Below are 21,996 nucleotides of genomic sequence, written 5' to 3' on the forward strand. Positions count from 1 at the left end.
GACAAAAGGTTCTTTATCAAGCTTCATCCAATTGAGGAATGAGTCTTATCCTTTCCAACTGGCATAGGAAGGGAGTAGGTCACCAGGATGGATGTGTTGGCTGATTAACAGCTGCAGCACTGGACACAAGTTGTGTGGTGAAAGCTCCAGGAATAAATTCAGTCAAAGTTAGCAATCCTTGTGGTATGACCATTTTTTTATAATGAACAAGGTACACACTGCCTGAATCTGTTCAGATAATGGCTCTTGTGCCTTCTTCTACCAAAGCGACAACAACCCACCAGCGACTCTGAATGTGGGTCACTTAGACCACATGACAGAGGACCTGAAGTAGATTATTAGACTCATTCAGTTCTTTTTGCCTTTCAATGAGATCATGGCTGATGTGACCCTCAACTCCACTTTTCAGCCTTTTCCCCTAAGCCCTTGATTTCTTAGTCTTCTAATCTCAAAAGGGAGATTGAGGATAGTAATCTGGCTCAGGGATCTGATTGGAGCATCAGGGTGTGGTTCTGAATTGGTTTGATCTCCTTGAAAATGCAGCAGACCACACAATTCTGGCCATAAATATGCACATCCTTACTGCTCTGTATATTGCAGCGTTTGTGTCTGAACAGTACCCAAAGCAAATGCTTCAACATATCGGCCTGACAGAAAGTTCTGCAAAGTAAATTCCTCATCTCCATTTTCTAGTATTAATTTTTGCCCCATTGGAAAGGATTTAACTTTCATTTATATTACAGAAGGTTCAATGAATTAAAGTATAGACACTGAGCTACAAGGATGGCTTTTCATCTACAATTGAGCTATTTTAGCTCTGACCACTGGTGTACCCTAATAAAGCAGCTTTTTGTTTCATACTCCTTGTGAACTGGATGTTGCAGACAATACAAAGAATTCATACAGAATTCCAAAACTATTTCTGTTCTAAAAGAACAATATAATTCCTTCCTACATGATGAATTGCATAAAAATCAAACTAATTCAGTGCTCAGAGAACACTGAAACACTGAACAGTGAAACCATTACTCAGTACGGATGTAACAGGGTGATGACAGTGGGGGAGAGCACATCAGCTCCTTTGAGCCCCTTCCTGTAAGGCAGCAGTTTTTTTGGCAAGCCAGGATGGGGATGGGGAAAACAGACTGCACTAGGCCATGAGAGAGAGACAATGAATAAAAGAGCAAAAGGTTCTGGACGAGAAAGGAAGCCTCTGGTGTCGGCTGGAGAATCAGGGAGGGCAATTTGAGCATGCATAGAATTGCTCGACTCCTACCCAAACTAAATGGCAGCATCCCTGAGTGGGAGAAGTCTTTGGATATGAGAGGCAAAATAATTGGTGTCGCGTGGTCACAGGACATTAGCAGCAGGAACTCTTCCAATGAACTTGGAGCCACGCTGATAGCGGATCAAGAGTTAGACTCCTCAACAACTTCCTGATGAATCTCTGACATGAGGCTAATATCCATTGTTCATAGTTCATTCCTATCAGTTATGCTTTTCATTAAATATTTATAAATATTGATTGCCAATGGAATAAGAAAATTCTCTTTTATAATATCCAGGCAGCGCATTTGTCTAAGTTACCTGTTACATCTTGGCATAGTTGCCTTAAGACAGCAACACAGATACCAGATCATGGTGGGCGAAACGGAAAGGTATTTGGCAGAGACAGAGTGGAAGACAGAAGAATTGGAGCTGGTCTGTAAGTGAAGGAGGTTGAAGTGTTCACAACTGAGGTGCAGGGGTTCACAAGACAGAGCTGAGAGACAAAGTGACCAGAGTTTCAGTGTACTCTCTTTTGAGATAACTAAGGATGCCCAAACTCTCCCATCACAGATATTCTACAGCCAATGAGTAAATGCCTGGACAGGTCTGGGGGAAGCTGGGACACATCCATTGATCACGTGGCTGAAAACTGGATTGAGACTACTGTGCTGGTTATGGCATCCAGGGACCTCAATGTGAGGGAACATGTGACATTTGTGATGGAATATCTATGAAGGGAAGTCCACTGGGGAATACCTGTGAGATGTACAGATTTTCAAAGAAGTCACAGTGAATCTTTAAGGTACCATCAAGGGTTCTTGGAGACAGCTGGTAGCCTGTGCCAGCTGCAACAATGGTTTTCTGAGTGTAGGCAAATCCGGTCTCCTTACTCCTGGAGCTGGTGAAATCGTTCAACCGCATTGACCTCTTGGATCCTTACTTCAAAACAAAAAGAGGCAAGTAGCTGAAAAATCATCCAGTTGGAGTGAAGAGTAATGAAGGTGTCCAATAGGAGTTGGGAAAGCTTAACAGTGATGAGCCACAACTGACTTTGTTTGACAGAGTGTGATTACATCATCATGTTCATGGAGAAAGCCTGCACCCCTAAGAAGAGGAAAGTGGGTACCATCGAGGAGGTGACTGGTGGCAGTGGTAACGATAGAGATGTCATCTTGAAGAGGTAAGTAGCACAGATCCTAACTCCACAGTTAGCAACAAAGCCGAGCTTGCCTGAAGGTTATCCCAGAGTGCTGTTGGAAATGTAAGGATACAGGGCATTTCAAATGAGACTATCCTAACCAACCACAGGCACCACTGCCATTAGGTACAATCCAGCAGAACTCCATTCCCTAAGGGTTTGAGGACAAGACCTGTGAAGTCTTGCTTTAATTATAGATTTTTAAAATTTATTTGTGTGGTTTTAGCCTAGCTAGCTGGACTAGCATCTATTGCCCCAACTGTAATTGCCCAGAGGGCAGTCAATAATCAACAATGTTGCTGTGGGTCTGGAGTCACATGTAGCCAGACCGGATTAGAATGGCAGATTTCTTTCTCAAAAGGAAAGCCAGTTTGGATTTTATTGAAAACAACAATGGCTACACAGTTACCACTGGGCTTTCATTTTAATCCTACATTTTTATTGAATTCACACTTTATCTTCCATTGTGGAATTTGAACTCTTGTCCCAGAATGTTAGCCTTGACCTTTGGGTTATCAGCTTGGTTAGACTGCACCTAGAGTACTGTGTGTAATTTGAGTCTCCTCATCTCAAAAACAATATTATTGTCACACTGGGAATGCAATCAAGGTTCACCAGACTTGTTCCTGTTCTATGAAATGAAGATGGGTAAAGTGGGCCTGCATTCTCCAAAGTTTACAAGAATGACAGGTAATGTATATATTTATTGAAACCTATAAAATACTTAAGGTGTTAGACAGGGCAGATGCAGGTCATAAGTTTCCCCAGCTTAAGCAGTCTAAAATCAGGGGACACAATTTAAAAATAAGGGGGATGCCACTTAGGTCAGAGATAAAGAGAAGTTATTTTACTCTGTGCATTGTGAACCTTTGGAACTCTCTACCACAGAGGGCTGTGTAGGCTCAGACTTCCAGTGTGTTTAGGGCAGAGATTTCTGATTACTAGTGGTGTACACATTTATGGGTGAAAAAAAAAGGTATTTAGGTATTTGTTTATCCATGATCATTTGAATGGCAGCGTAAATTTGATGAGCTGAATGGCTTACTCCTGTTACTATTTTCCCTCACTAGAGACTGGCAGGGATAATGGAAATACTGAGGCCCTGAACCAGAAAACTGATCGTGGGAAGCAACCCAGATTTTCCAGTTTAGAGAGGATTTCACCTGGTTGCATGCCCTGGCTTCAAGCAAATGACAGTACTCAGAGGCCAAACCTCTGCAGGATCAGCACAGGGCTTTGTCGAAGTATCATTGGTGCACTTCGGAGGCAGATCCAAGGTAAGAAATTCCCTTGCAAGTCATCTTTGAATTGAAGGCACGCATTTCTGGTAATATGCCATTATTTGGGAAGCTTGACCCATTTGATCCTGCCATAGAGAGAATGCATTATTTTTTCCAGACAAATGACAGATGGGGTGGATGAAAAACAAAGCATAATTCTCCTGATAGCTCACGGAACTGCAGCTTTTCCACTTATTAGAAGCCTAAAGTTTACTGAGGCAGCAGATACTAAAGCATTTCAAGAGCATCCTCTAGTTATGAGATGCCATTCGTTTTACTTGGCAGTTTGAGAATCAGGGAAAACCATATTGGGATTTCTGACTTGGTTAACATGACTGGCAGAGACATGTGACTTTGATTTAACCCTTAATGAGATGCTGAGAGACCCTTGGGTACATGGAATTAATGACGTAACTGTGCAAAAGCACCAACTAGCAGAAACTCAGCTAGACTTCAAACAGGCACTACATTGGCTTTGTCATTAGAAAACGAGGCAAATAGAACATATGGCTTATGGGTATACTAACGGACATAGACACCCTCGACAGAACAACTGAGCTGGGAGGGGGTGTGGCATCTATTCAGTGATGGCAACTGCATAACCTCACTCATAATATATTCTGAACAGAAGCTGAGGAAGTGTCAAATACTACGCACATGTTACTAAGGTGTAACTTGGTGACCCAATCGTGAGGGTGGAGTCACATATGGTTTCACCTTTGTTATCCATCACAACAAAGGACATCAGGCATCTTGAATTGGTCGATGAACACACACAGAAGTTAAACTTCAGCTGAACAGCCACCAACCAGGTATTATCAAAAGGAGGAGGCTGCTTCGGACTGTACACTGCTGAGATGCCTGGGGCGGAAGGCAGCATTCCATATCGGCAACTCTACGACAATGTGGGGTGAGGTGAAACCACTTTCCCTTCCTGTCAATCTCAAGCTTGATGTGGTGGAAGCTGACCCACAAGCAGGTATCAGAAAAGGCAGCTTCATTGACATGATGGTGATGTTACTGATCAGGGATGGCTGACAATATTGCCCATTATCAACTGAACTGTCAAGAGGTGTACTTTGGCCAAAGCAGGGAAATTCTGGAGCTTTGTCCCGAACAGTGCATGAAGGCAATTCACCACCACTTTCCAAAAGGAAACTGCAGAATAGCAATTACTGGTGGCCTAGCCAGCAACGCCCAAATCCTACAAATGAATTTCAAAAACCAATCGCCTTGATCTGACTGAGATAGTAACTTTATTCGAAATAAATGCCTTGTGTACAGTATGTATTTCTGACAGTAATGTCAATACTGTGAATGTGCCATCGCTCACAGAATGTGCCCGCTGTGGACGGTTCACTTGATTCCAACCTTCCAATGCTAGGCATCTCTTTTGTCAGCCAAATTAAATTTTGTTCATATGTAGTAAGCAAGAATAAAAGTTACATTTTAACACCTTTGATGATTTTGAGTGCCCTCTTGGCAGTAGATCATCTTCCAGTAGGTGTCAAATGGCACCACCTGATGTAGTGCCCTGAGCTTCCTGAGACACTCCTGATCGGACAGCTCCAGGAAGCAGATCCTCCAGCTACAAACCCTGTGCCTCCTATAATCTGTGGGTCTGCGCTCATCCCCCTCTGTGCTGTGGAACATTGGGTCAGTGAAGAGGAACTTGCTGCTACTCCTGCTGCTGCTGTTCATTCTTACCCAGAACTGAGGTCCAAGGTAAAGCTGGATCAGGGCCACCCAACCTGACCACAGGGCTGGCAAATGGAAAATGTCCATCAGGGACACATAACTCCGGGCAAGAAGAAATGACCTCTAGAGTAAAGGAAATCACTTCCATAGCACAGATAACATGCTCTTGAAGCATGTCTTGTGAGCAGAAGTCTTTTGCTCAGAACAGGAAGCAGCTCGCTGAGATCAGAATATGGCTAGGCTTTGTGCCATTTACTCAACCTCCTTAATTCCTGCTGACTCTTGGTCTTGCTTTCACTGACAAGCTCCAGGAAATACTGGGTGATCCTTAAAACTCCAGATACATTCAAAAAGCCCAGTTGCACCAGCTGGTTAAAGCATTTTAACATATTCAAATTGGCTACTGGTCTATTCTGTGAGAGAAATGGAACTATTTTCTAATCAACCTGTTTATGTTATTACATACACCTGGAGGAACTGGGGCTTCAGTTGGCTCAAGGTATGGATATTACCACTGCACCACAAGTGCCCTAAAAAGAGAATTCTTCAAATGCATCTGAACACACTGCTGTTAGAGATGCAAGTTAGCAGGCTGCAGCCAATTTACTGTCTATAAATAAACATTTGTTTCCAAAACCTTTGTCATGTTAAAGATCCCCCTATCAAGAGCAAAAGTTAAAAAAAACTTTCAGAAAACACTGGCCAGACGTCAGCTGGTGTCCTGTGATCCTTTCTGGGCATCACACTTTATGCAGGATTGTGAGGATAGTATCAGATAGTACAGGAGTCAGTTTGGGGGAGACTTGCAAAATTGGTGGGTTTTTTTCCTTACAACAGTGAAGGTCAGAAGAAGATTTGATGTGGGAAATTATGAATGAATTTGATAGAGTTAATTACGAGAAACAGTTTCCGATGGCAGCAGGGTGAACAACCAGAGGACAGTTGTATGTGGATCGGAAAAAAAAGAGGGACACAGGGAAACGTTCCTTTCTGTGCACTGAACTATTGTAATATGGAGTGTACTGTCTGGAAGTATGGTAAACTGTCACAAGGGAACTGAATAAATGCTTGCTGCGAAAAACAGGGATACAGGGAAAGAGCAGAAGAGTTGGCACAACACAGTGAGCTAATTGGCCTTTTTTTGGTGCGATGTGATACTCCAGAGATTGATTACTTTTACCCAAGCTATAAATCTTCTTTTATACAAATATTAAGAGCAAAATGCGACATGACGACCCGGAAATCGCCACCAACTGATCGCAATTACGACAATATCAAGAGCTCTGCAATTCCTCCTCCACTTTGGCGACTGCTGAGTTCAGCAATTGGTCATTTTATCTCCTGCATTTATGAAGCAGTTGTCATTTTCCACGAGAAGCAGGGGATAAAATGAGCGCGGAGGCAACTCTTTGGGGGTCTGTACAAAAGGTCTTCACTGGGCGTTGACGGAATTAATCTATCCACTTGATACACGCAGAGATGATCTCTGTGTAGGCTATCCACAGTCCACGCCCTGCTGTGTAACGGCGCCTCGCACCTGGATAACACACCAGAGACTCAATTCACATTTTAATTTGGGTTACTCTTCCCAGGTTGGCGATGTTGCTAAACTTGGCGAGCCGGCGATGAACTAAACCACGAGGTGGTTTTGAAAAATGATCCTTACCAAACCTCTTCGTTTCGTTTCCAACACGCGGCTCGCCTACATTTAAAACGTTTCAGCCAGTTACAGCACAATGGTTGAATTTTCATTATTGATATGTTGTTTCAAAAATAAACTGAAACATGCATCGCCCAGCACAATCGCGAGTGCACCTCCGGTCAATTTGGACTTTGAGTTTTACACATTGTGACAATATGTCCGAGCTTCGATACAAAGGCGTTTGTTATAAATTCAAGAGATCAAGAGGGACGCTTGCCAACTGCAGCAGTGACAGCTCCGCTCGACAATGGGAAACGGCTTTCCAATGCATTGGAGGCGGGAGGATAATAATAAATGTTTATTGTGTGTGAATCCGACCACTCACAACCCAATGTGTCTGTAACACCTCCCCAAGAGGGGGGGGGGGGTGATGTCATGTAGCCAAAGTTGGTAATGAGGAGGAGCGATGTTTTTTTTCTGGTTATTACTGCCTGAGTGTGCTGTCTGAGGTGTATCGCTGCTGGAGTGTGCTGTGTAGAGCAGACTGTTGTAGAATTGCTTGTTTCTAGCTGTGCAGATTGGGGGGGGGGGGAATATTAGTCACTGCAACATAAAAAAAACAAGACTTTAAACATCTGAAACTTGCATCGGTGTCTCTGCGGCTTATTTTACATTCTTTTGAAAGAGTAGATTTCCCCCCCTCTCGTGTTACCTGCAAATTGGTCCTACATGAACCAGGATCAAATCCCTGTAGTAAATCTGAATTCAACCAGACATACTGGAAGGTGCCTTAGAAAAAGGAACCGCAGCCTCGGCAGTGTCCTCAGCAATGTTCTGCAGAAAAGGAAGTGCATTTCACGGTCTGCACCTCGATTGCTCTGCACCCTAGAATCAGGTACAGTCATGGTTTCATTAACTGGCGTGAAGTAGGATGCGTTTATTGTTACTTTTTAATGACCCCGTCCTTCTCATATTTTACAGGTATACCTTGGAATAAAGGACAATTTTCATAACCACCTTTCTTGTACAGAGTACACATCGAATGTAAATAATTATCTAATTTATATGTGATCATGTTCATTTTTAGGACGCTAATGTTAATTAGATTTCTGAGTATGCAGGTACTGTAGTTGTGTTTGCTGGGTAGTTCTTTTAATGTTTTTTTGAGTTAATTATTTTACTTTGTTCCCTCCCCTTCCATCCTTAAGGACATTTTTCTAACCCTCTGCCCCTTCCAACAAGTGAAACGTTTCATTTCAACAGACCTTTCACCCATCTTCAGAACAGAACATTTCTGAAGGTCTAAACGTCACAATTTTTTTGTTCAGTTATTTCTGGCGAATTGTTAAGTGGCAGACAAATTGCCCAAGATATTTATAATGATAACAGGCAAATCAAGTGGAATTCTCAGTTGGCTGTCTCAGTTTTAGTTCTGTACTGGTGGATACATGAAAAATAAGACACTGAAATTGAAGTTGGTAACTGAGTTTTTACCTTGAGCTCCTATAGATTGGAGAGCAGGAGCTTAGCTGTTGCTTATTTCAGATGTAGTTTCAGCATTAGTCTGTCCAGAATTTCACAGGCATGCTTTTCAAGAATCTTGCTTATTCCCTATTGCTGATGGAACACAACAGCTGCAACAGCCTGGGATCAATTGAGGCCAAAGCATTGAACAATGGCAGCAAAATGATCACACACACGCTTGCAGCCTTGAGGTGAGAGCTGTAAAACTTGAGCTTCCTACCTCCAGATTTCCCTTTGTGGCACAGTCTAGAATGTGTGGCCATAATTCTAGGATAAATGATAACAGATTTAAACGGACAAGTCCCGAAGACAGATAATACCTGAAACGTTGACTGCACCCTTCCTCCAGATGCTGCCTGGCTTGCTATCTTCTTCCAGCTTCCGAGATTTGTCTGCCGAGATTTAAAACAGAGATGAGGAGAAATTACCTTTTCATGAATCTGTGCTCCAAATCAGAAATAGCTGGAGAAACTCGGCAGGTCTGGCAACATCTGTGGAGAGAAAGCCGAGTTAATGTCTCATGTCCAGTCCCTTCTTCAGATCTATGGAATTCACTGCCCCAGAGTATGGATACTTATAATTGTTTTTATAATATTGTATACATTCATATTCATATGTAGATATTGGTTGCTGCATCACTGTTAAAGGTAATATTCAATTTTCAATATGAATTATACATGAGGAAAGTCAATGAATAGTTGTGTACCTGATTAACAGTTTTCAGCCTGACACCAGGTGCTTCTTGCTTATGAGATCCTTGTAATTAGAATGAAAAGTTGGCTGTATGTGGAGGTATCAGAGATAATGGGAACTGCAGATGCTGGAGAATCCAAGACAACAAAATGTGCGGCTGGATGAACACAGCAGGCCAAGCAGCATTTCAGGAGCACAAAAGCTGACGTTTCAGACCTAGACCCTTCATCAGAGAGGGGGATGGGGTGAGGGTTCTGGAATAAATAGGGAGAGAGGGGGAGGCGGACCGAAGATGGAGAGTAAAGAAGATAGGTGGAGAGGGTGTAGGTGGGGAGGTAGGGAGGGGATAGGTCAGTCCAGGGAAGACGGACAGGTCAAGGAGGTGGGATGAAGTTAGTAGGTAGATGGGGGTGTGGCTTGGGGTGGGAGGAAGGGATGGGTGAGAGGAAGAACAGGTTAGGGAGGCGGAGACAGGTTGGACTGGTTTTGGGATGCAGTGGGTGGAGGGGAAGAGCTGGGCTGGTTGTGTGGTGCATTGGGGGGAGGGGACGAACTGGGCTGGTTTAGGGATGCAGTTGGGGAAGGGGAGATTTTGAAACTGGTGAAGTCCACATTGATACCATTAGGCTGCAGGGTTCCCAGGCGGAATATGAGTTGCTGTTCCTGCAACCTTCGGGTGGCATCATTGTGGCACTGCAGGAGGCCCATGATGGACATGTCATCTAAAGAATGGGAGGGGGAGTGTGGAGGTAGTTGCTGTGCCTTCGTAAATGCAAAAATTTACTGCTTGTAATTCAAGAATGAGAATCTTCTTTCTGATTGTTATGTTGGACTGCCTACTGACTTGCCTGTTTCCTTTTACTCAGTACTGAAGAGGTGGTTATGAAATTTATTGCTTCTTCTAGAACGAACAATCACCAAAACATTTCAAACACACCATTCCAGAATTATAATCGATCACCTCCTTTTCTCACACCTGAAATCCTGCAGGTTTCATTGCTAAGTTAATACCCACATCACATTATGGGCCGAATGGCCTGTTCTTGTGCTGTAACCATTCCTTGATATTACACCAATTGAAGTTCGGGTTGACTTCCAATCTCTTTTCCCTTAATTGCCATTAATCAGAGAGGATTGGTGCTGTTGCTGTGTCATTCCAGTCGCATTGCGTATTATAAACAAATAAATGTGATTTATTTTGCTAATGATGCATCCTTAATTAATTTGGTGCTGTCCAATGGAGCATGTTCAAATATTCTAGCTGGAATCTGTGCTGCTCGTTTAACAGATATGGAACAATTGAGTCTGAAGGTGAGAAAAGCATGGATAATAACTTCAGCTCCTGAGGGACTGAAGGAAGGAAATGGTGGTCAGTGTTGCAGAGCTGCAAGCAAATGGTCTTGGAAATAGATAGGATTTTGGGTAAGCAGTTAAACTCAGGATCCATCACAATATTCAAGATTTCAAAATGAATTAAAACTGAATTATACTGTGGTTAATTGTTTTCAATATTAGATACACAACTGGATTTACAAACCTTTTTTTGTTCAGCATTATTAGAATGGTGCAAGGTCAAGCAACGAGATAGAAACGTATCTGATGTGAAGTAAGCTAAGAATTTTATTGAATAATACAAATTAACACATGTTTCATATTTACTATGAAATAGTCATCAATATGTATCATTTGGAGTCAGTAGAACAAAAGTAATGGGTGTAGATCCTAGTGTTACAGAAACCGATACAAATCTTAGAGGGCACAGTTTATAAAGGGTAATCAATTTTCTCTTGTGAAGTATTTACAACTTGCATTTATTTTCATAGTATATTTGACACAGAAAACCTCCCAAGGCAGCACACAGAAACAATACCATACACAAGGTAAAGACAGATCTGGTGATAAGTCATCAACCTCAAACATTCTTCATTGTTCTCCACAGATACTGCCTAGACTGCTTATTATTTCCAACATGTTGTTTTTATTCCAGGTTTCCAACATCTGCAGTGTTTTACCTTTGTAGCACGCTTACATTGAGGATCTTGAAATTGAAATTCCCAGTATCTTCAGTTTTGCTGGAAATTCGCATTCTAGTCGATGTTTGTTTGGTGCATGAGAAATGGGTCATTGAGTGTTTTGGCAGAAAAGTGTACAAGAAAATAATGGACCATAATTTGCTGGCAAAGTCAATGCTAATTAAGCAAATGATACTTTCTGATGTTTAAATGCAAATGTTATTGCAGCTGCAAGTGAAAGAAAAGCTATGGTTAAATTTGGAAATCCAAAACTTGCTGCCTGAGGTGCACCAATTCACCGTTAGCTGTATAACACAGGCATCAAGCCAACTTCCTGACTTTTGTTCATGTATTCATTGATGAGATGTTGCCACATTTATGTTGCCAATAGCCTGGGCCATTTTAGTCTTTGTGTCCTTTTAATAATGTTAATTTCTGCCAGTTACCTCGCAGTGAAAATTAACTATTACAATTATGGTGTCACAGCTCTTTCAGATTTGAATTGTTGAAGTTCTTGAAAGTGTAAAATTTAAAATTAATACCTCTACTTTACCTTTCTCTTTCCTGCTTTGTCTCTTATTTCAGTCTGTCTTTCGTTCCCTTTCTTTTCCTTTCTGTTACCACATTGACATTAAATTTATCCTCATGAACTTACAGTTCCTTCTTTGTTCAGTTGCTGCTTTTTTCACAATCTGACTTGTTAAGAAACTTAGATAATAAAATGTGAGGCTGGATGAACACAGCAGGCCAAGCAGCATCTCAGGAGCACAAAAGCTGACGTTTCGGGCCTAGACCCTTCATCAGAGAGGGGGATGGGGGGAGGGAACTGGAATAAATAGGGAGAGAGGGGGAGGCGGACCGAAGATGGAGAGTAAAGAAGATAGGTGGAGAGGGTGTAGGTGGGGAGGTAGGGAGGGGATAGGTCAGTCCAGGGAAGACGGACAGGTCAAGGAGGTGGGATGAGGTTAGTAGGTAGCTGGGGGTGCGGCTTGGGGTGGGAGGAAGGGATGGGTGAGAGGAAGAACCGGTTAGGGAGGCAGAGACAGGTTGGACTGGTTTTGGGATGCAGTGGGTGGGGGGGGAAGAGCTGGGCTGGTTGTGTGGTGCAGTGGGGGGAGGGGATGCACTGGGCTGGTTTGGGGATGCAGTAGGGGAAGGGGAGATTTTGAAACTGGTGAAGTCCACATTGATACCATATGGCTGCAGGGTTCCCAGGCGGAATATGAGTTGCTGTTCCTGCAACCTTCGGGTGGCATCATTGTGGCAGTGCAGGAGGCCCATGATGGACATGTCATCAAGAGAATGGGAGGGGGAGTGGAAATGGTTTGCGACTGGGAGGTGCAGTTGTTTGTTGCGAACTGAGCGGAGGTGTTCTGCAAAGCGGTCCCCAAGCCTCCGCTTGGTTTCCCCAATGTAGAGGAAGCCGCACCGGGTACAGTGGATGCAGTATACCACATTGGCAGATGTGCAGGTGAACCTCTGCTTAATGTGGAATGTCATCTTGGGGCCTGGGATGGGGGTGAGGGAGGAGGTGTGGGGACAAGTGTAGCATTTCCTGCGGTTGCAGGGGAAGGTGCCGGGTGTGGTGGGGTTGAAGGGCAGTGTGGAGCGAACAAGGGAGTCACGGAGAGAGTGGTCTCTCCGGAAAGCAGACAGGGGAGGGGATGGAAAAATGTCTTGGGTGGTGGGGTCGGATTGTAAATGGCGGAAGTGTCGGAGGATAATGCGTTGTATCCGGAGGTTGGTAGGGTGGTGTGTGAGAACGAGGGGGATCCTCTTGGGGCGGTTGTGGCGGGGGCGGGGTGTGAGGGATGTGTCGCGGGAAATGCGGGAGACGCGGTCAAGGGCGTTCTCAATCACCGTGGGGGGAAAGTTGCGGTCCTTAAAGAACTTGGACATCTGGGATGTGCGGGAGTGGAATGTCTTATCGTGGGAGCAGATGCGGCGGAGGCGGAGGAATTGGGAATAGGGGATGGAATTTTTGCAGGAGGGTGGGTGGGAGGAGGTGTATTCTAGGTAGCTGTGGGAGTCGGTGGGCTTGAAATGGACATCAGTTACAAGCTGGTTGCCTGAGATGGAGACTGAGAGGTCCAGGAAGGTGAGGGATGTGCTGGAGATGGCCCAGGTGAACTGAAGGTTGGGGTGGAAGGTGTTGGTGAAGTGGATGAACTGTCCGACCCCACCACCCAAGACATTTTTCCATCCCCTCCCCTGTCTGCTTTCCGGAGAGACCACTCTCTCCGTGACTCCCTTGTTCGCTCCACACTGCCCTCCAACCCGACCACACCCGGCACCTTCCCCTGCAACCGCAGGAAATGCTACACTTGTCCCCACACCTCCTCCCTCACCCCCATCCCAGGCCCCAAGATGACATTCCACATTAAGCAGAGGTTCACCTGCACATCTGCCAATGTGGTATACTGCATCCACTGTACCCGGTGCGGCTTCCTCTACATTGGGGAAACCAAGCGGAGGCTTGGGGACCGCTTTGCAGAACACCTCCGCTCAGTTCGCAACAAACAACTGCACCTCCCAGTCGCAAACCATTTCCACTCCCCCTCCCATTCTCTTGATGACATGTCCATCATGGGCCTCCTGCACTGCCACAATGATGCCACCCGAAGGTTGCAGGAACAGCAACTCATATTCCGCCTGGGAACCCTGCAGCCATATGGTATCAATGTGGACTTCACCAGTTTCAAAATCTCCCCTTCCCCTACTGCATCCCGAAACCAGCCCAGTGCATCCCCTCCCCCCACTGCACCACACAACCAGCCCAGCTCTTCCCCCCCACCCACTGCATCCCAAAACCAGTCCAACCTGTCTCTGCCTCCCTAACCGGTTCTTCCTCTCACCCATCCCTTCCTCCCACCCCAAGCCGCACCCCCAGCTACCTACTAACCTCATCCCACCTCCTTGACCTGTCCGTCTTCCCTGGACTGACCTATCCCCTCCCTACCTCCCCACCTACACCCTCTCCACCTATCTTCTTTACTCTCCATCTTCGGTCCGCCTCCCCCTCTCTCCCTATTTATTCCAGTTCCCTCCCCCCATCCCCCTCTCTGATGAAGGGTCTAGGCCCGAAACGTCAGCTTTTGTGCTCCTGAGATGCTGCTTGGCCTGCTGTGTTCATCCAGCCTCACATTTTATTATCTTGGAATCTCCAGCATCTGCAGTTCCCATTATCTTTGTTAAGAAACTTGTTTTTTTTGCTCAGGTCTGTCTCTTTTACGGTTGTTATCAGTTCATATCTTTAGTGACTTGCATCGTATTATCCCGACTGAATGATCAAGGGCATGTCTCACCAGTGGAGTATAGTGTTCCTGGTGCTGTTAGAGCAAATTATGGCACAGTCATTCAAACAATCTAACCTCAGAGGAAATTATGGCACAATGTTCATTTCTGAGTGCCTATTCCACTCTATTTCAGCAGCTAACACAGCTTCAGAGGATATCCAGTTAGTGGTCTGATGGTGCATTTGCTATCCAATTAAGGGAGGTGAAAGCTGTAAGGAGGTAGGAATTTTATAGCGTGGACTGCTGTGGTTATGGATGTCAGAGTCTCCTGGACTGGCACCAAGCAGTGAAATTGCAGGAGGTCTGGCCACTGTAAACAGGTGGTCCCATGAGTTTCTGATGCCATGCTGTTGATCATACAGGACTAGAGAGCACACAGCACATGAAAAGGGGTTCGTATTGATCATACGGTGCACAATTCACTAGGCTGACATGTAACGAGGAGGAGCCCCCTGAGATTATCTGGATGGCTTACAACACTGATGACGAGAAGGATATCCATCCAAGAGAAAGGACTGAATGACCTCCAGTTTCTGAGGCTGGAGCTTCCTCCTCCTTTGTTTGTGCAAAGTCCACCTTCCTGTAGAGAACCATGTCATGAAGAGTGCAGCACTATACAAGAAACCCTTGAGGGAGTAGACCAGGGGTGCACACCATTGGCCATTGTGTGCCAATGCTGGCTCTCTATTCTTACCACTGCTCATTCCTGGTGAGGAGTTGCTCTTGCCTCTATCACTGCATCCGCCCCGCCCAACCCCACACATACTGGTGCATGGATCCTGCAAGTTTCTCCTGCCTTCTCTTTCTAATGTTATTCTAGGCACTCAGTCATAGTGTTTGCATTCACTGGCGATGCACCATCACTTCAGGGGGCCTCCTGCTACTGACATTGACAGCTCCAACAGAGTTCTCCACCAGGGAGGCAGGACCCTGTCAAGAAGCTGGCACACTGCTTGGTGATCAGATCCTGCCCCTGGTCCCACCTCCACACTGTTGTGAAAATGTTTGTGTTTGGAAGTGTTCCACATAAGCAGTAATTATACTTTCAAGTAGTATTGTTCCTGCACCTCCCTTCCTGTTGAGATTCACAGACAATTTGAAATCCTGTATCTAATCTTACTAAAGCCCTGGAATTTTTTCTACTCTGATTGTGCTGGTCCACTCAAAACCTTCAATTGTAGAATCTTCTTGTACCTCAAGTGCACTGGAGGTTATGGCACCCCACCTGAACAGTTGATCTTATTAGTTAAACAGCCTCTAATGCCCAAGTTTTTGCATGTTCACTAATGTCGACCTGGGAAATGTAAAAATAACAATGGGCTGAATTTTACCACAACTCGGCTGTTCGTCATTTCTGGAAGGTTCCCAAGAGGGTTTCCCTCTCTGAACCCTTGCAAGTTTACGCGCACTATCTTCCCAAACTTACCTCAATCCCCATTTACCAAGACTGTTTGGCACCCAGCATGTCATATTCTCTCACTCACCACCGTTGGGAGTATTGGCCACTGCCAGCATGTTGGGATTTTGGATGTTGGCACCATTTTAACATCTAGCCATTGACCTGGTCAAGTGCTTCCAGCCCACTGGTGTCCTAGACGGTTCCTGTCCATTGGTGCAGATATGTCAAACAGAGCGAAATTGCCAACTTGCTCTGAAGATAGGAACCTGGAAGTCCTGATGGATGAGAGAGTGGTTGTAATCACTTCTTAAGGACTGTGCTCTGAGATGTAAGTGACCAATGTCCAAGGTGGAGGGCTGGAGGAGAGCTTATTCTGACTTCCACTTTGAATTTGTTGTCCAGTTTCTATGTAGTCATGGGACAATAGGAAACTGCATATTAATGAGCTGTGTTGATGTAATAAAGGGAATGTTAATGCATGCTAATACATGCAAATAGCCACCTCACTGCTCATTAACGGGAACCTCATTTTACCATTTAACATGTTTGAAAAATAGGACATTTTGCTCTTGACATCAGGAATCTCCTCCTCATGTGGTTGACCCAACTTTCTCACAAATGCCCATGTCATTCAGTGGCTGGGAGCATTCTACCTAATGTGTTAGAACATTTTATTTGTTAAAATGTTTGTTGGGCTACTACGGCAGGATTATATATTTGGGCACTAATTTCTCCCTAGAAACAAAGATTAAATAACAGTAAATATGCTGAGCTCCATTTTCCCTAACAAGCAATCAGTGAAAGTCATTTGGTATTCCAGCAGTAGACCACTGCAGAAGACAATGCTATCAAACAATATTGGGTTCTCGGACAGTTATGAAATTTGATTTAATGTGTCTGTTCAATGATGTTTGTTTCACTCTTTTGAGTTTGCATCTTTTTCGACTAGAAAATATTTACGATGTTTGAGGTTGGTTTATATTTGATGTTAGGTTTGGAGCTGCTTTCACTTTTATTGCTGTCTGTGTCTAGCATCGTGCTGCGCAGTAAGTATCACAAAGCCTGGTGCCTAACTAATTAGTGAAGACCAGAAACAAAATCCTTTCAGTGTCTGAGAAAAGCATGGTTAAAGGAAACTGTTGATAATTTAGTTTAACAATTTAACTTCATTTAATTCAAATGAGGAAGGTCCAGTGTCTCTTTTTTTTTCAGTCAGATGTAGATATGAAGTATTTCCCTTCATTATCTTCAAAAACAGTATTGGCTTTGCAGCTAAAGAAACATCCTTCATTTTCAATAGAGCATAATCAATACTTTAGATGGAAGTTTTAAAGCATTTAGTGTAACCATTAGTAGGTGTTTAACTAATGTATATGTTATGTGCAGTTGACCACTGAATGAACCATCAGTAAAGTGATAGAAGGCATTATTAACAGTGTTATTATGTAGCAATTATTTACTAATAAGTAAGCCACCAAGTTCCATCATGGCAAGGAGACTTCAGATCTCATTACACCCTTGATCCAAAGATGGAAAAGAACAATATTCTAAAGCTAAAGGTGACTGCCTTTACCATCAAAGTTAGATGCATGTGAAATCAAGGAATTCTAGTGCAATTGTAGTCAATTGCAGTAATACCTTGTAAAAAGGAGTGTGCCTTTAGATTTTGGATCCCTAGAGGTTTTATCAGGAGTTCCTCAGGATAGTATCTAGGTTCAGTCATCTCTAGCTACTTCATCAATGACCATCCCTCCATCATTCGGTGAGAAATGAGGATGTTCGCTGACAATTACACTGAGTTCACCTCCATGTACAAATCCTTAGATACTGAAGCAGTCACTGACAACATGGCAAGACCTGGACAACATTCAGGCTTAGGCTGAGAGCTGGCAAGAAACATTGCTGTCAGACAAGTACCAAATAACAATTATCTTTAGCCAGAGAGTTGAAACACTGCTCCTTGACATTCGACAACATTGTCAGCACTAAATCCCTCCATGTTGACATTCTGGGAATCACTATTATGGAACACTAATCAGCTACTTAAATTGTAGCCTCAAGAACAGGTCCAATGTTGGTTATTCTGTAATGAGTTATCCACCTTCTAAATCCCACCACTTTCCACCATCCAAAAGGAGTGTGTTAGAATGTGTTTCATTTGCTTGGATGATTGCAGGGGGCAAACATATTCATGAAACTTTATACCAATTAGCCCAAAGCAACGTTTATGATCCGAACCCCCAAACACCACCTTAAACATTCAACTGCTATCATAGGCGCACAGTGGCTAAAGTGTGTACCATCAACAAAGTACATTGCAGTGTCTTGCAAAGGGATTATCAACAGCACCACAAAAATCCTTTATAGCCTGAAAGTCTAAGGGCAGTAGATGCACTGACTGCAGGTTCTTCTCCATGTTGTACACCATTCTGATTTGGAAATAAATTGCTATAACTCTATTGTAGCTGGGTAAAAATCCCTGAACTTCTCACTTAAGAACACTAGGGTGCCACTTCACTAAATAGAATGCAGAGGCTTGAAACTGTGGCTGGCTATCACCTTCCAAATCTGGAGCTGTGGCAATGTGAAGATTGATGGCTGGAATAAAATTAAAAAGGGAAAGATGTAGGTGCAATATTAGATGTCAGTTCCAAAACATTCAAAATGTTGTTCAAAACTGGAAAATTTGGGACTCATCATTCAGGCTGACTGGATCTTGGATCCGAGCCTTTGTTTTATTTCTTCCTGAGGATTTGTTTACGTGGCAAAAGTACCTCCCTATTGAAAACCTGATTGGACAGGTCCCTGGTTTCAGTTTTGACTTGTGCTGACTTAACCCATCAATAAGGAGGATTGTGGAGAGACTACAATTAGCCCTGACATCCCTGAGCTGAGAGAGGGAAACTGTGCCAAAACCTTATTGTTCATCACCAACTCCCTTGGGAACTGCGTGTGGGGGCATCATTTTGGGCAAGTTTGGCTTTGCATACTATACCTTTTGAAATATGATCAGCTGATGCCAACTCTATACTGATACGTGAAGAATGCTCACTTAAGTGAGATGCTTGTGGATGATCAGTACCTGTGGAAGAATCATACTCAGCATGAATCAACATATTCAGAAAAACAAACAGAAAATTGCAGAAGGATTGTTGGTGCTAGAAAATCGATGTCTTTAATTTGTTAAAATGTGTATGTCTTACTTTCAAGGCTTTACATTATATATTGGCTTACTTAATGAAGAATAATTTCACCCATTGTTCACACATAAAACATTCCCTTTTACAAAATCATGTGGCAGATTTCCTGAAGCTGTTGACTTGCTCACAACAGTCTCTAGCATGGAAGGGGTTTTTAACCTCCTCCGGTGCAACATATCACAAGAAGATGTTTCCAATTGAACAGTAAAAGTCTTGCTAAAACAGTTTATTTGGCATGGGGCTTCCCTAATGGATAGCAGAAACATTTGCAATAGACGTTGAAGGAACCCTGTCTAATAGACCTTTGCAAAAAGTTGGACATCTCAGCTATGTTAATGTCTGAGTAAGGCAGACAGTTCCACGGAGATTAAACAATGGTTTTATAAAATATTTAGGAGACATTTACTGTATATAATGGATTTTTACTGCTTTATCAATGCTTATGGACAATGAGGTATGTTGTAATTTAAGATGTGAAACCAGTCAACATTTGACAGCAGAGTAACACCACAGTTGAATGCAATTCGTGTAATTTTCAGCAACAGGTCTTTGTGTAGAGGCCCTAGATAGTTCTTCAACTCGGCCAAAAACTCCTGTTGCTGATCATACCTTCATTATAGAACCCAAAAGAAGACTGAAAGAACTGCGGATGCTGGAAATCAGAAATGAAAAGGGAAATTTCTGGAAAAGCTCAGCAAGTCTGGCAGCATCTGTGTGAAAGAAAGCAGAGTTAACGTCAAGGGCCTAGTGACCCTTCTTCAGATCCCACATCATCGTAATGTACTTGGCTGTGAAATATTAGTGTTTTTATGATGGCCAATTCACTGCACAAATTTTTATGTTTGGATGACAAGTTGAATCATAAAAGCATCGAAGCGAGTTCTGAAAGGACAGAATGTATCCTCCTGTGGGAGAATCTAGAATTAGGGGCTATGGTTTTAAAATAAGGGGTCACCCAGCTCAGCCAAAAGAAGAGGTTTGTTGTTCTTAACCAGTTTGATCAAATACGGTTAACTCTGAAATGGCCTAGTAATTGTGTCTAATCGCTACAATGAATAACAAAAGAATTAGACTAAATGATAGCACAGTGTGAAGCTGGATGAACACAGCAGGCCAAGCAGCATCAGAGGAGCAGGAAAGTTGATGTTTTGGGTCAAGACCCTTCATCAGAGAGGCTAAGGCAACAGCAACAATGCACACAGTGAACTGGCGAAGACCCTGTTATTAATATCTGGGGCTTGTGCCAAAATTGAAAGATTGTTGTGGTGATTGGAGATTGCAGAACATAACTCCTAGGAATTCCTCAGGGTAGTGCCCTTGGCTCAACTATTTCAGAGCTCCCCAAGTGAAGACAGATGAGGACTATTTTTTACCCTCGCAGGGGGTCACGTGGCTTCAGAACATGCGTTCTCAAAAGGCGACGGAAGTAGAGTCGTAGAATCCCTAAAGTGTGGTCGGATCCTCATCATCCCTCTGAAGACTATTCCATCCACACCCATTCCCCTATCTTATCCCTGAAACCTTGCATTCCCGATGGCTAATCCGCCTAACCTACACATCCCTGGACTCTATGGGTAATTTTAATGGCCAATCCACCTAACCTACATGTCTTTAGAGCACCTGGAGGAAACCCATGCAGACACAGGGTGGATATACACACAGATGGTAGCTTGAGGCTGGAATTAAACCTGGGTCTGTGGCACTGTGAAGCAGCAGTGCTAACCACTGAGCCACTCCACCACCCAGGATTTTCAGGCAGGGCTGGGTTGATAGACTGTAGGGAAGCAAGGGGCTGAAAGCTTAACAGAGATAGACAGAAACGTTGAGTAATCAGATCAGACATGATCGTATTGAATCCTACCACAGGTTTGAGGGGCCAAGTGATCCATTTTGGCTTCTAGTTCATAGGTTCATATTCATGTGAATGATACTTACTGATATATATCTACTCTTCTGTTGTTGAGTAACAACAATAATAAAGCACAATTTATTAAATTACAATGCTTTCTTAACTTACTTGTCCTAATGCACTTAAATTATAACCTTTGAAGAAATTAAGCAATTGTATGTAGAATATGGAATTGTTCACAGTTTCATGTTTTTTTTAACGTTACAATCCATTAGTATTATTTAAGAATCAAAGGCAACCTTACTTTGCATTTCCTAAACTGTCTTTAAATATGAGGTTAAATATCTTAGGCTTATTTGTGTTTAAAATATAACGATAACCCAACCTACCATAACCAAAAGTATTGTAACTGAAATTCCTACCATTATGTTTCTGGTCTCCATTTCAACAAAACAATATAGAAGCACTAGAGAAATTATGAAAAGATTTGCATGGCCACACAAGAACTTGAGAATTTGAGCTATTGGAAAAGATTGAGCAGCAGAGGCCCTTTTATGTTAGAGAAGAAATCATGAAATATTCTAAATTGTGAAGAAAAGTGTCATAGGGTGAATGTTCAGAAGATATTTCCACTTATAGAGGAGTCATAATTACAGGTTTTCAATATAAGATGGGCACTAATAGATCCATAAGGAACTTCAGAGAAACATCTTTACCTTGAGAGTGGCTGGAATGTGGAACCATGTTACCACATGGAACAGCTGAAGCAAATCCCAAAGGTAGGTATGGGGGAAGATAACTAAATGGGCAAGGAAAGAAGGAGTAGGAGATTAGCAGCTAACAAGAGAGTAAGGTCTCTTATCAACGATGTCATCATTCTGTTGAACCTTAGGAGATATTAAATGAACATTTTGCTTCAGTTTTCACTGGAGAAAG

At 43.3% G+C, this 21,996-nt stretch overlaps 1 protein-coding gene across 2 annotated transcripts in view; it reads left to right on the forward strand.

Moving 5' to 3' along the window:
* The first annotated feature begins 7,592 nt into the window (after positions 1 to 7,592).
* LOC125462980 (TBC1 domain family member 30-like) overlaps positions 7,593 to 21,996 on the forward strand; it is an 86,108-nt gene continuing 71,704 nt past the window's right edge. For both annotated transcript variants that reach the window (XM_048553547.2, XM_048553546.2), the window contains exon 1: positions 7,593 to 7,982. In XM_048553547.2, the coding sequence (XP_048409504.2) occupies positions 7,817 to 7,982 (166 nt within the window). In that variant the 5' untranslated portion in view covers positions 7,593 to 7,816. The remainder of the gene's footprint in view (positions 7,983 to 21,996) is intronic.

This window comes from Stegostoma tigrinum, chromosome 21, assembly GCF_030684315.1.
Source record: "Stegostoma tigrinum isolate sSteTig4 chromosome 21, sSteTig4.hap1, whole genome shotgun sequence".
NCBI classification, from domain to species: Eukaryota; Metazoa; Chordata; class Chondrichthyes; order Orectolobiformes; family Stegostomatidae; genus Stegostoma; species Stegostoma tigrinum.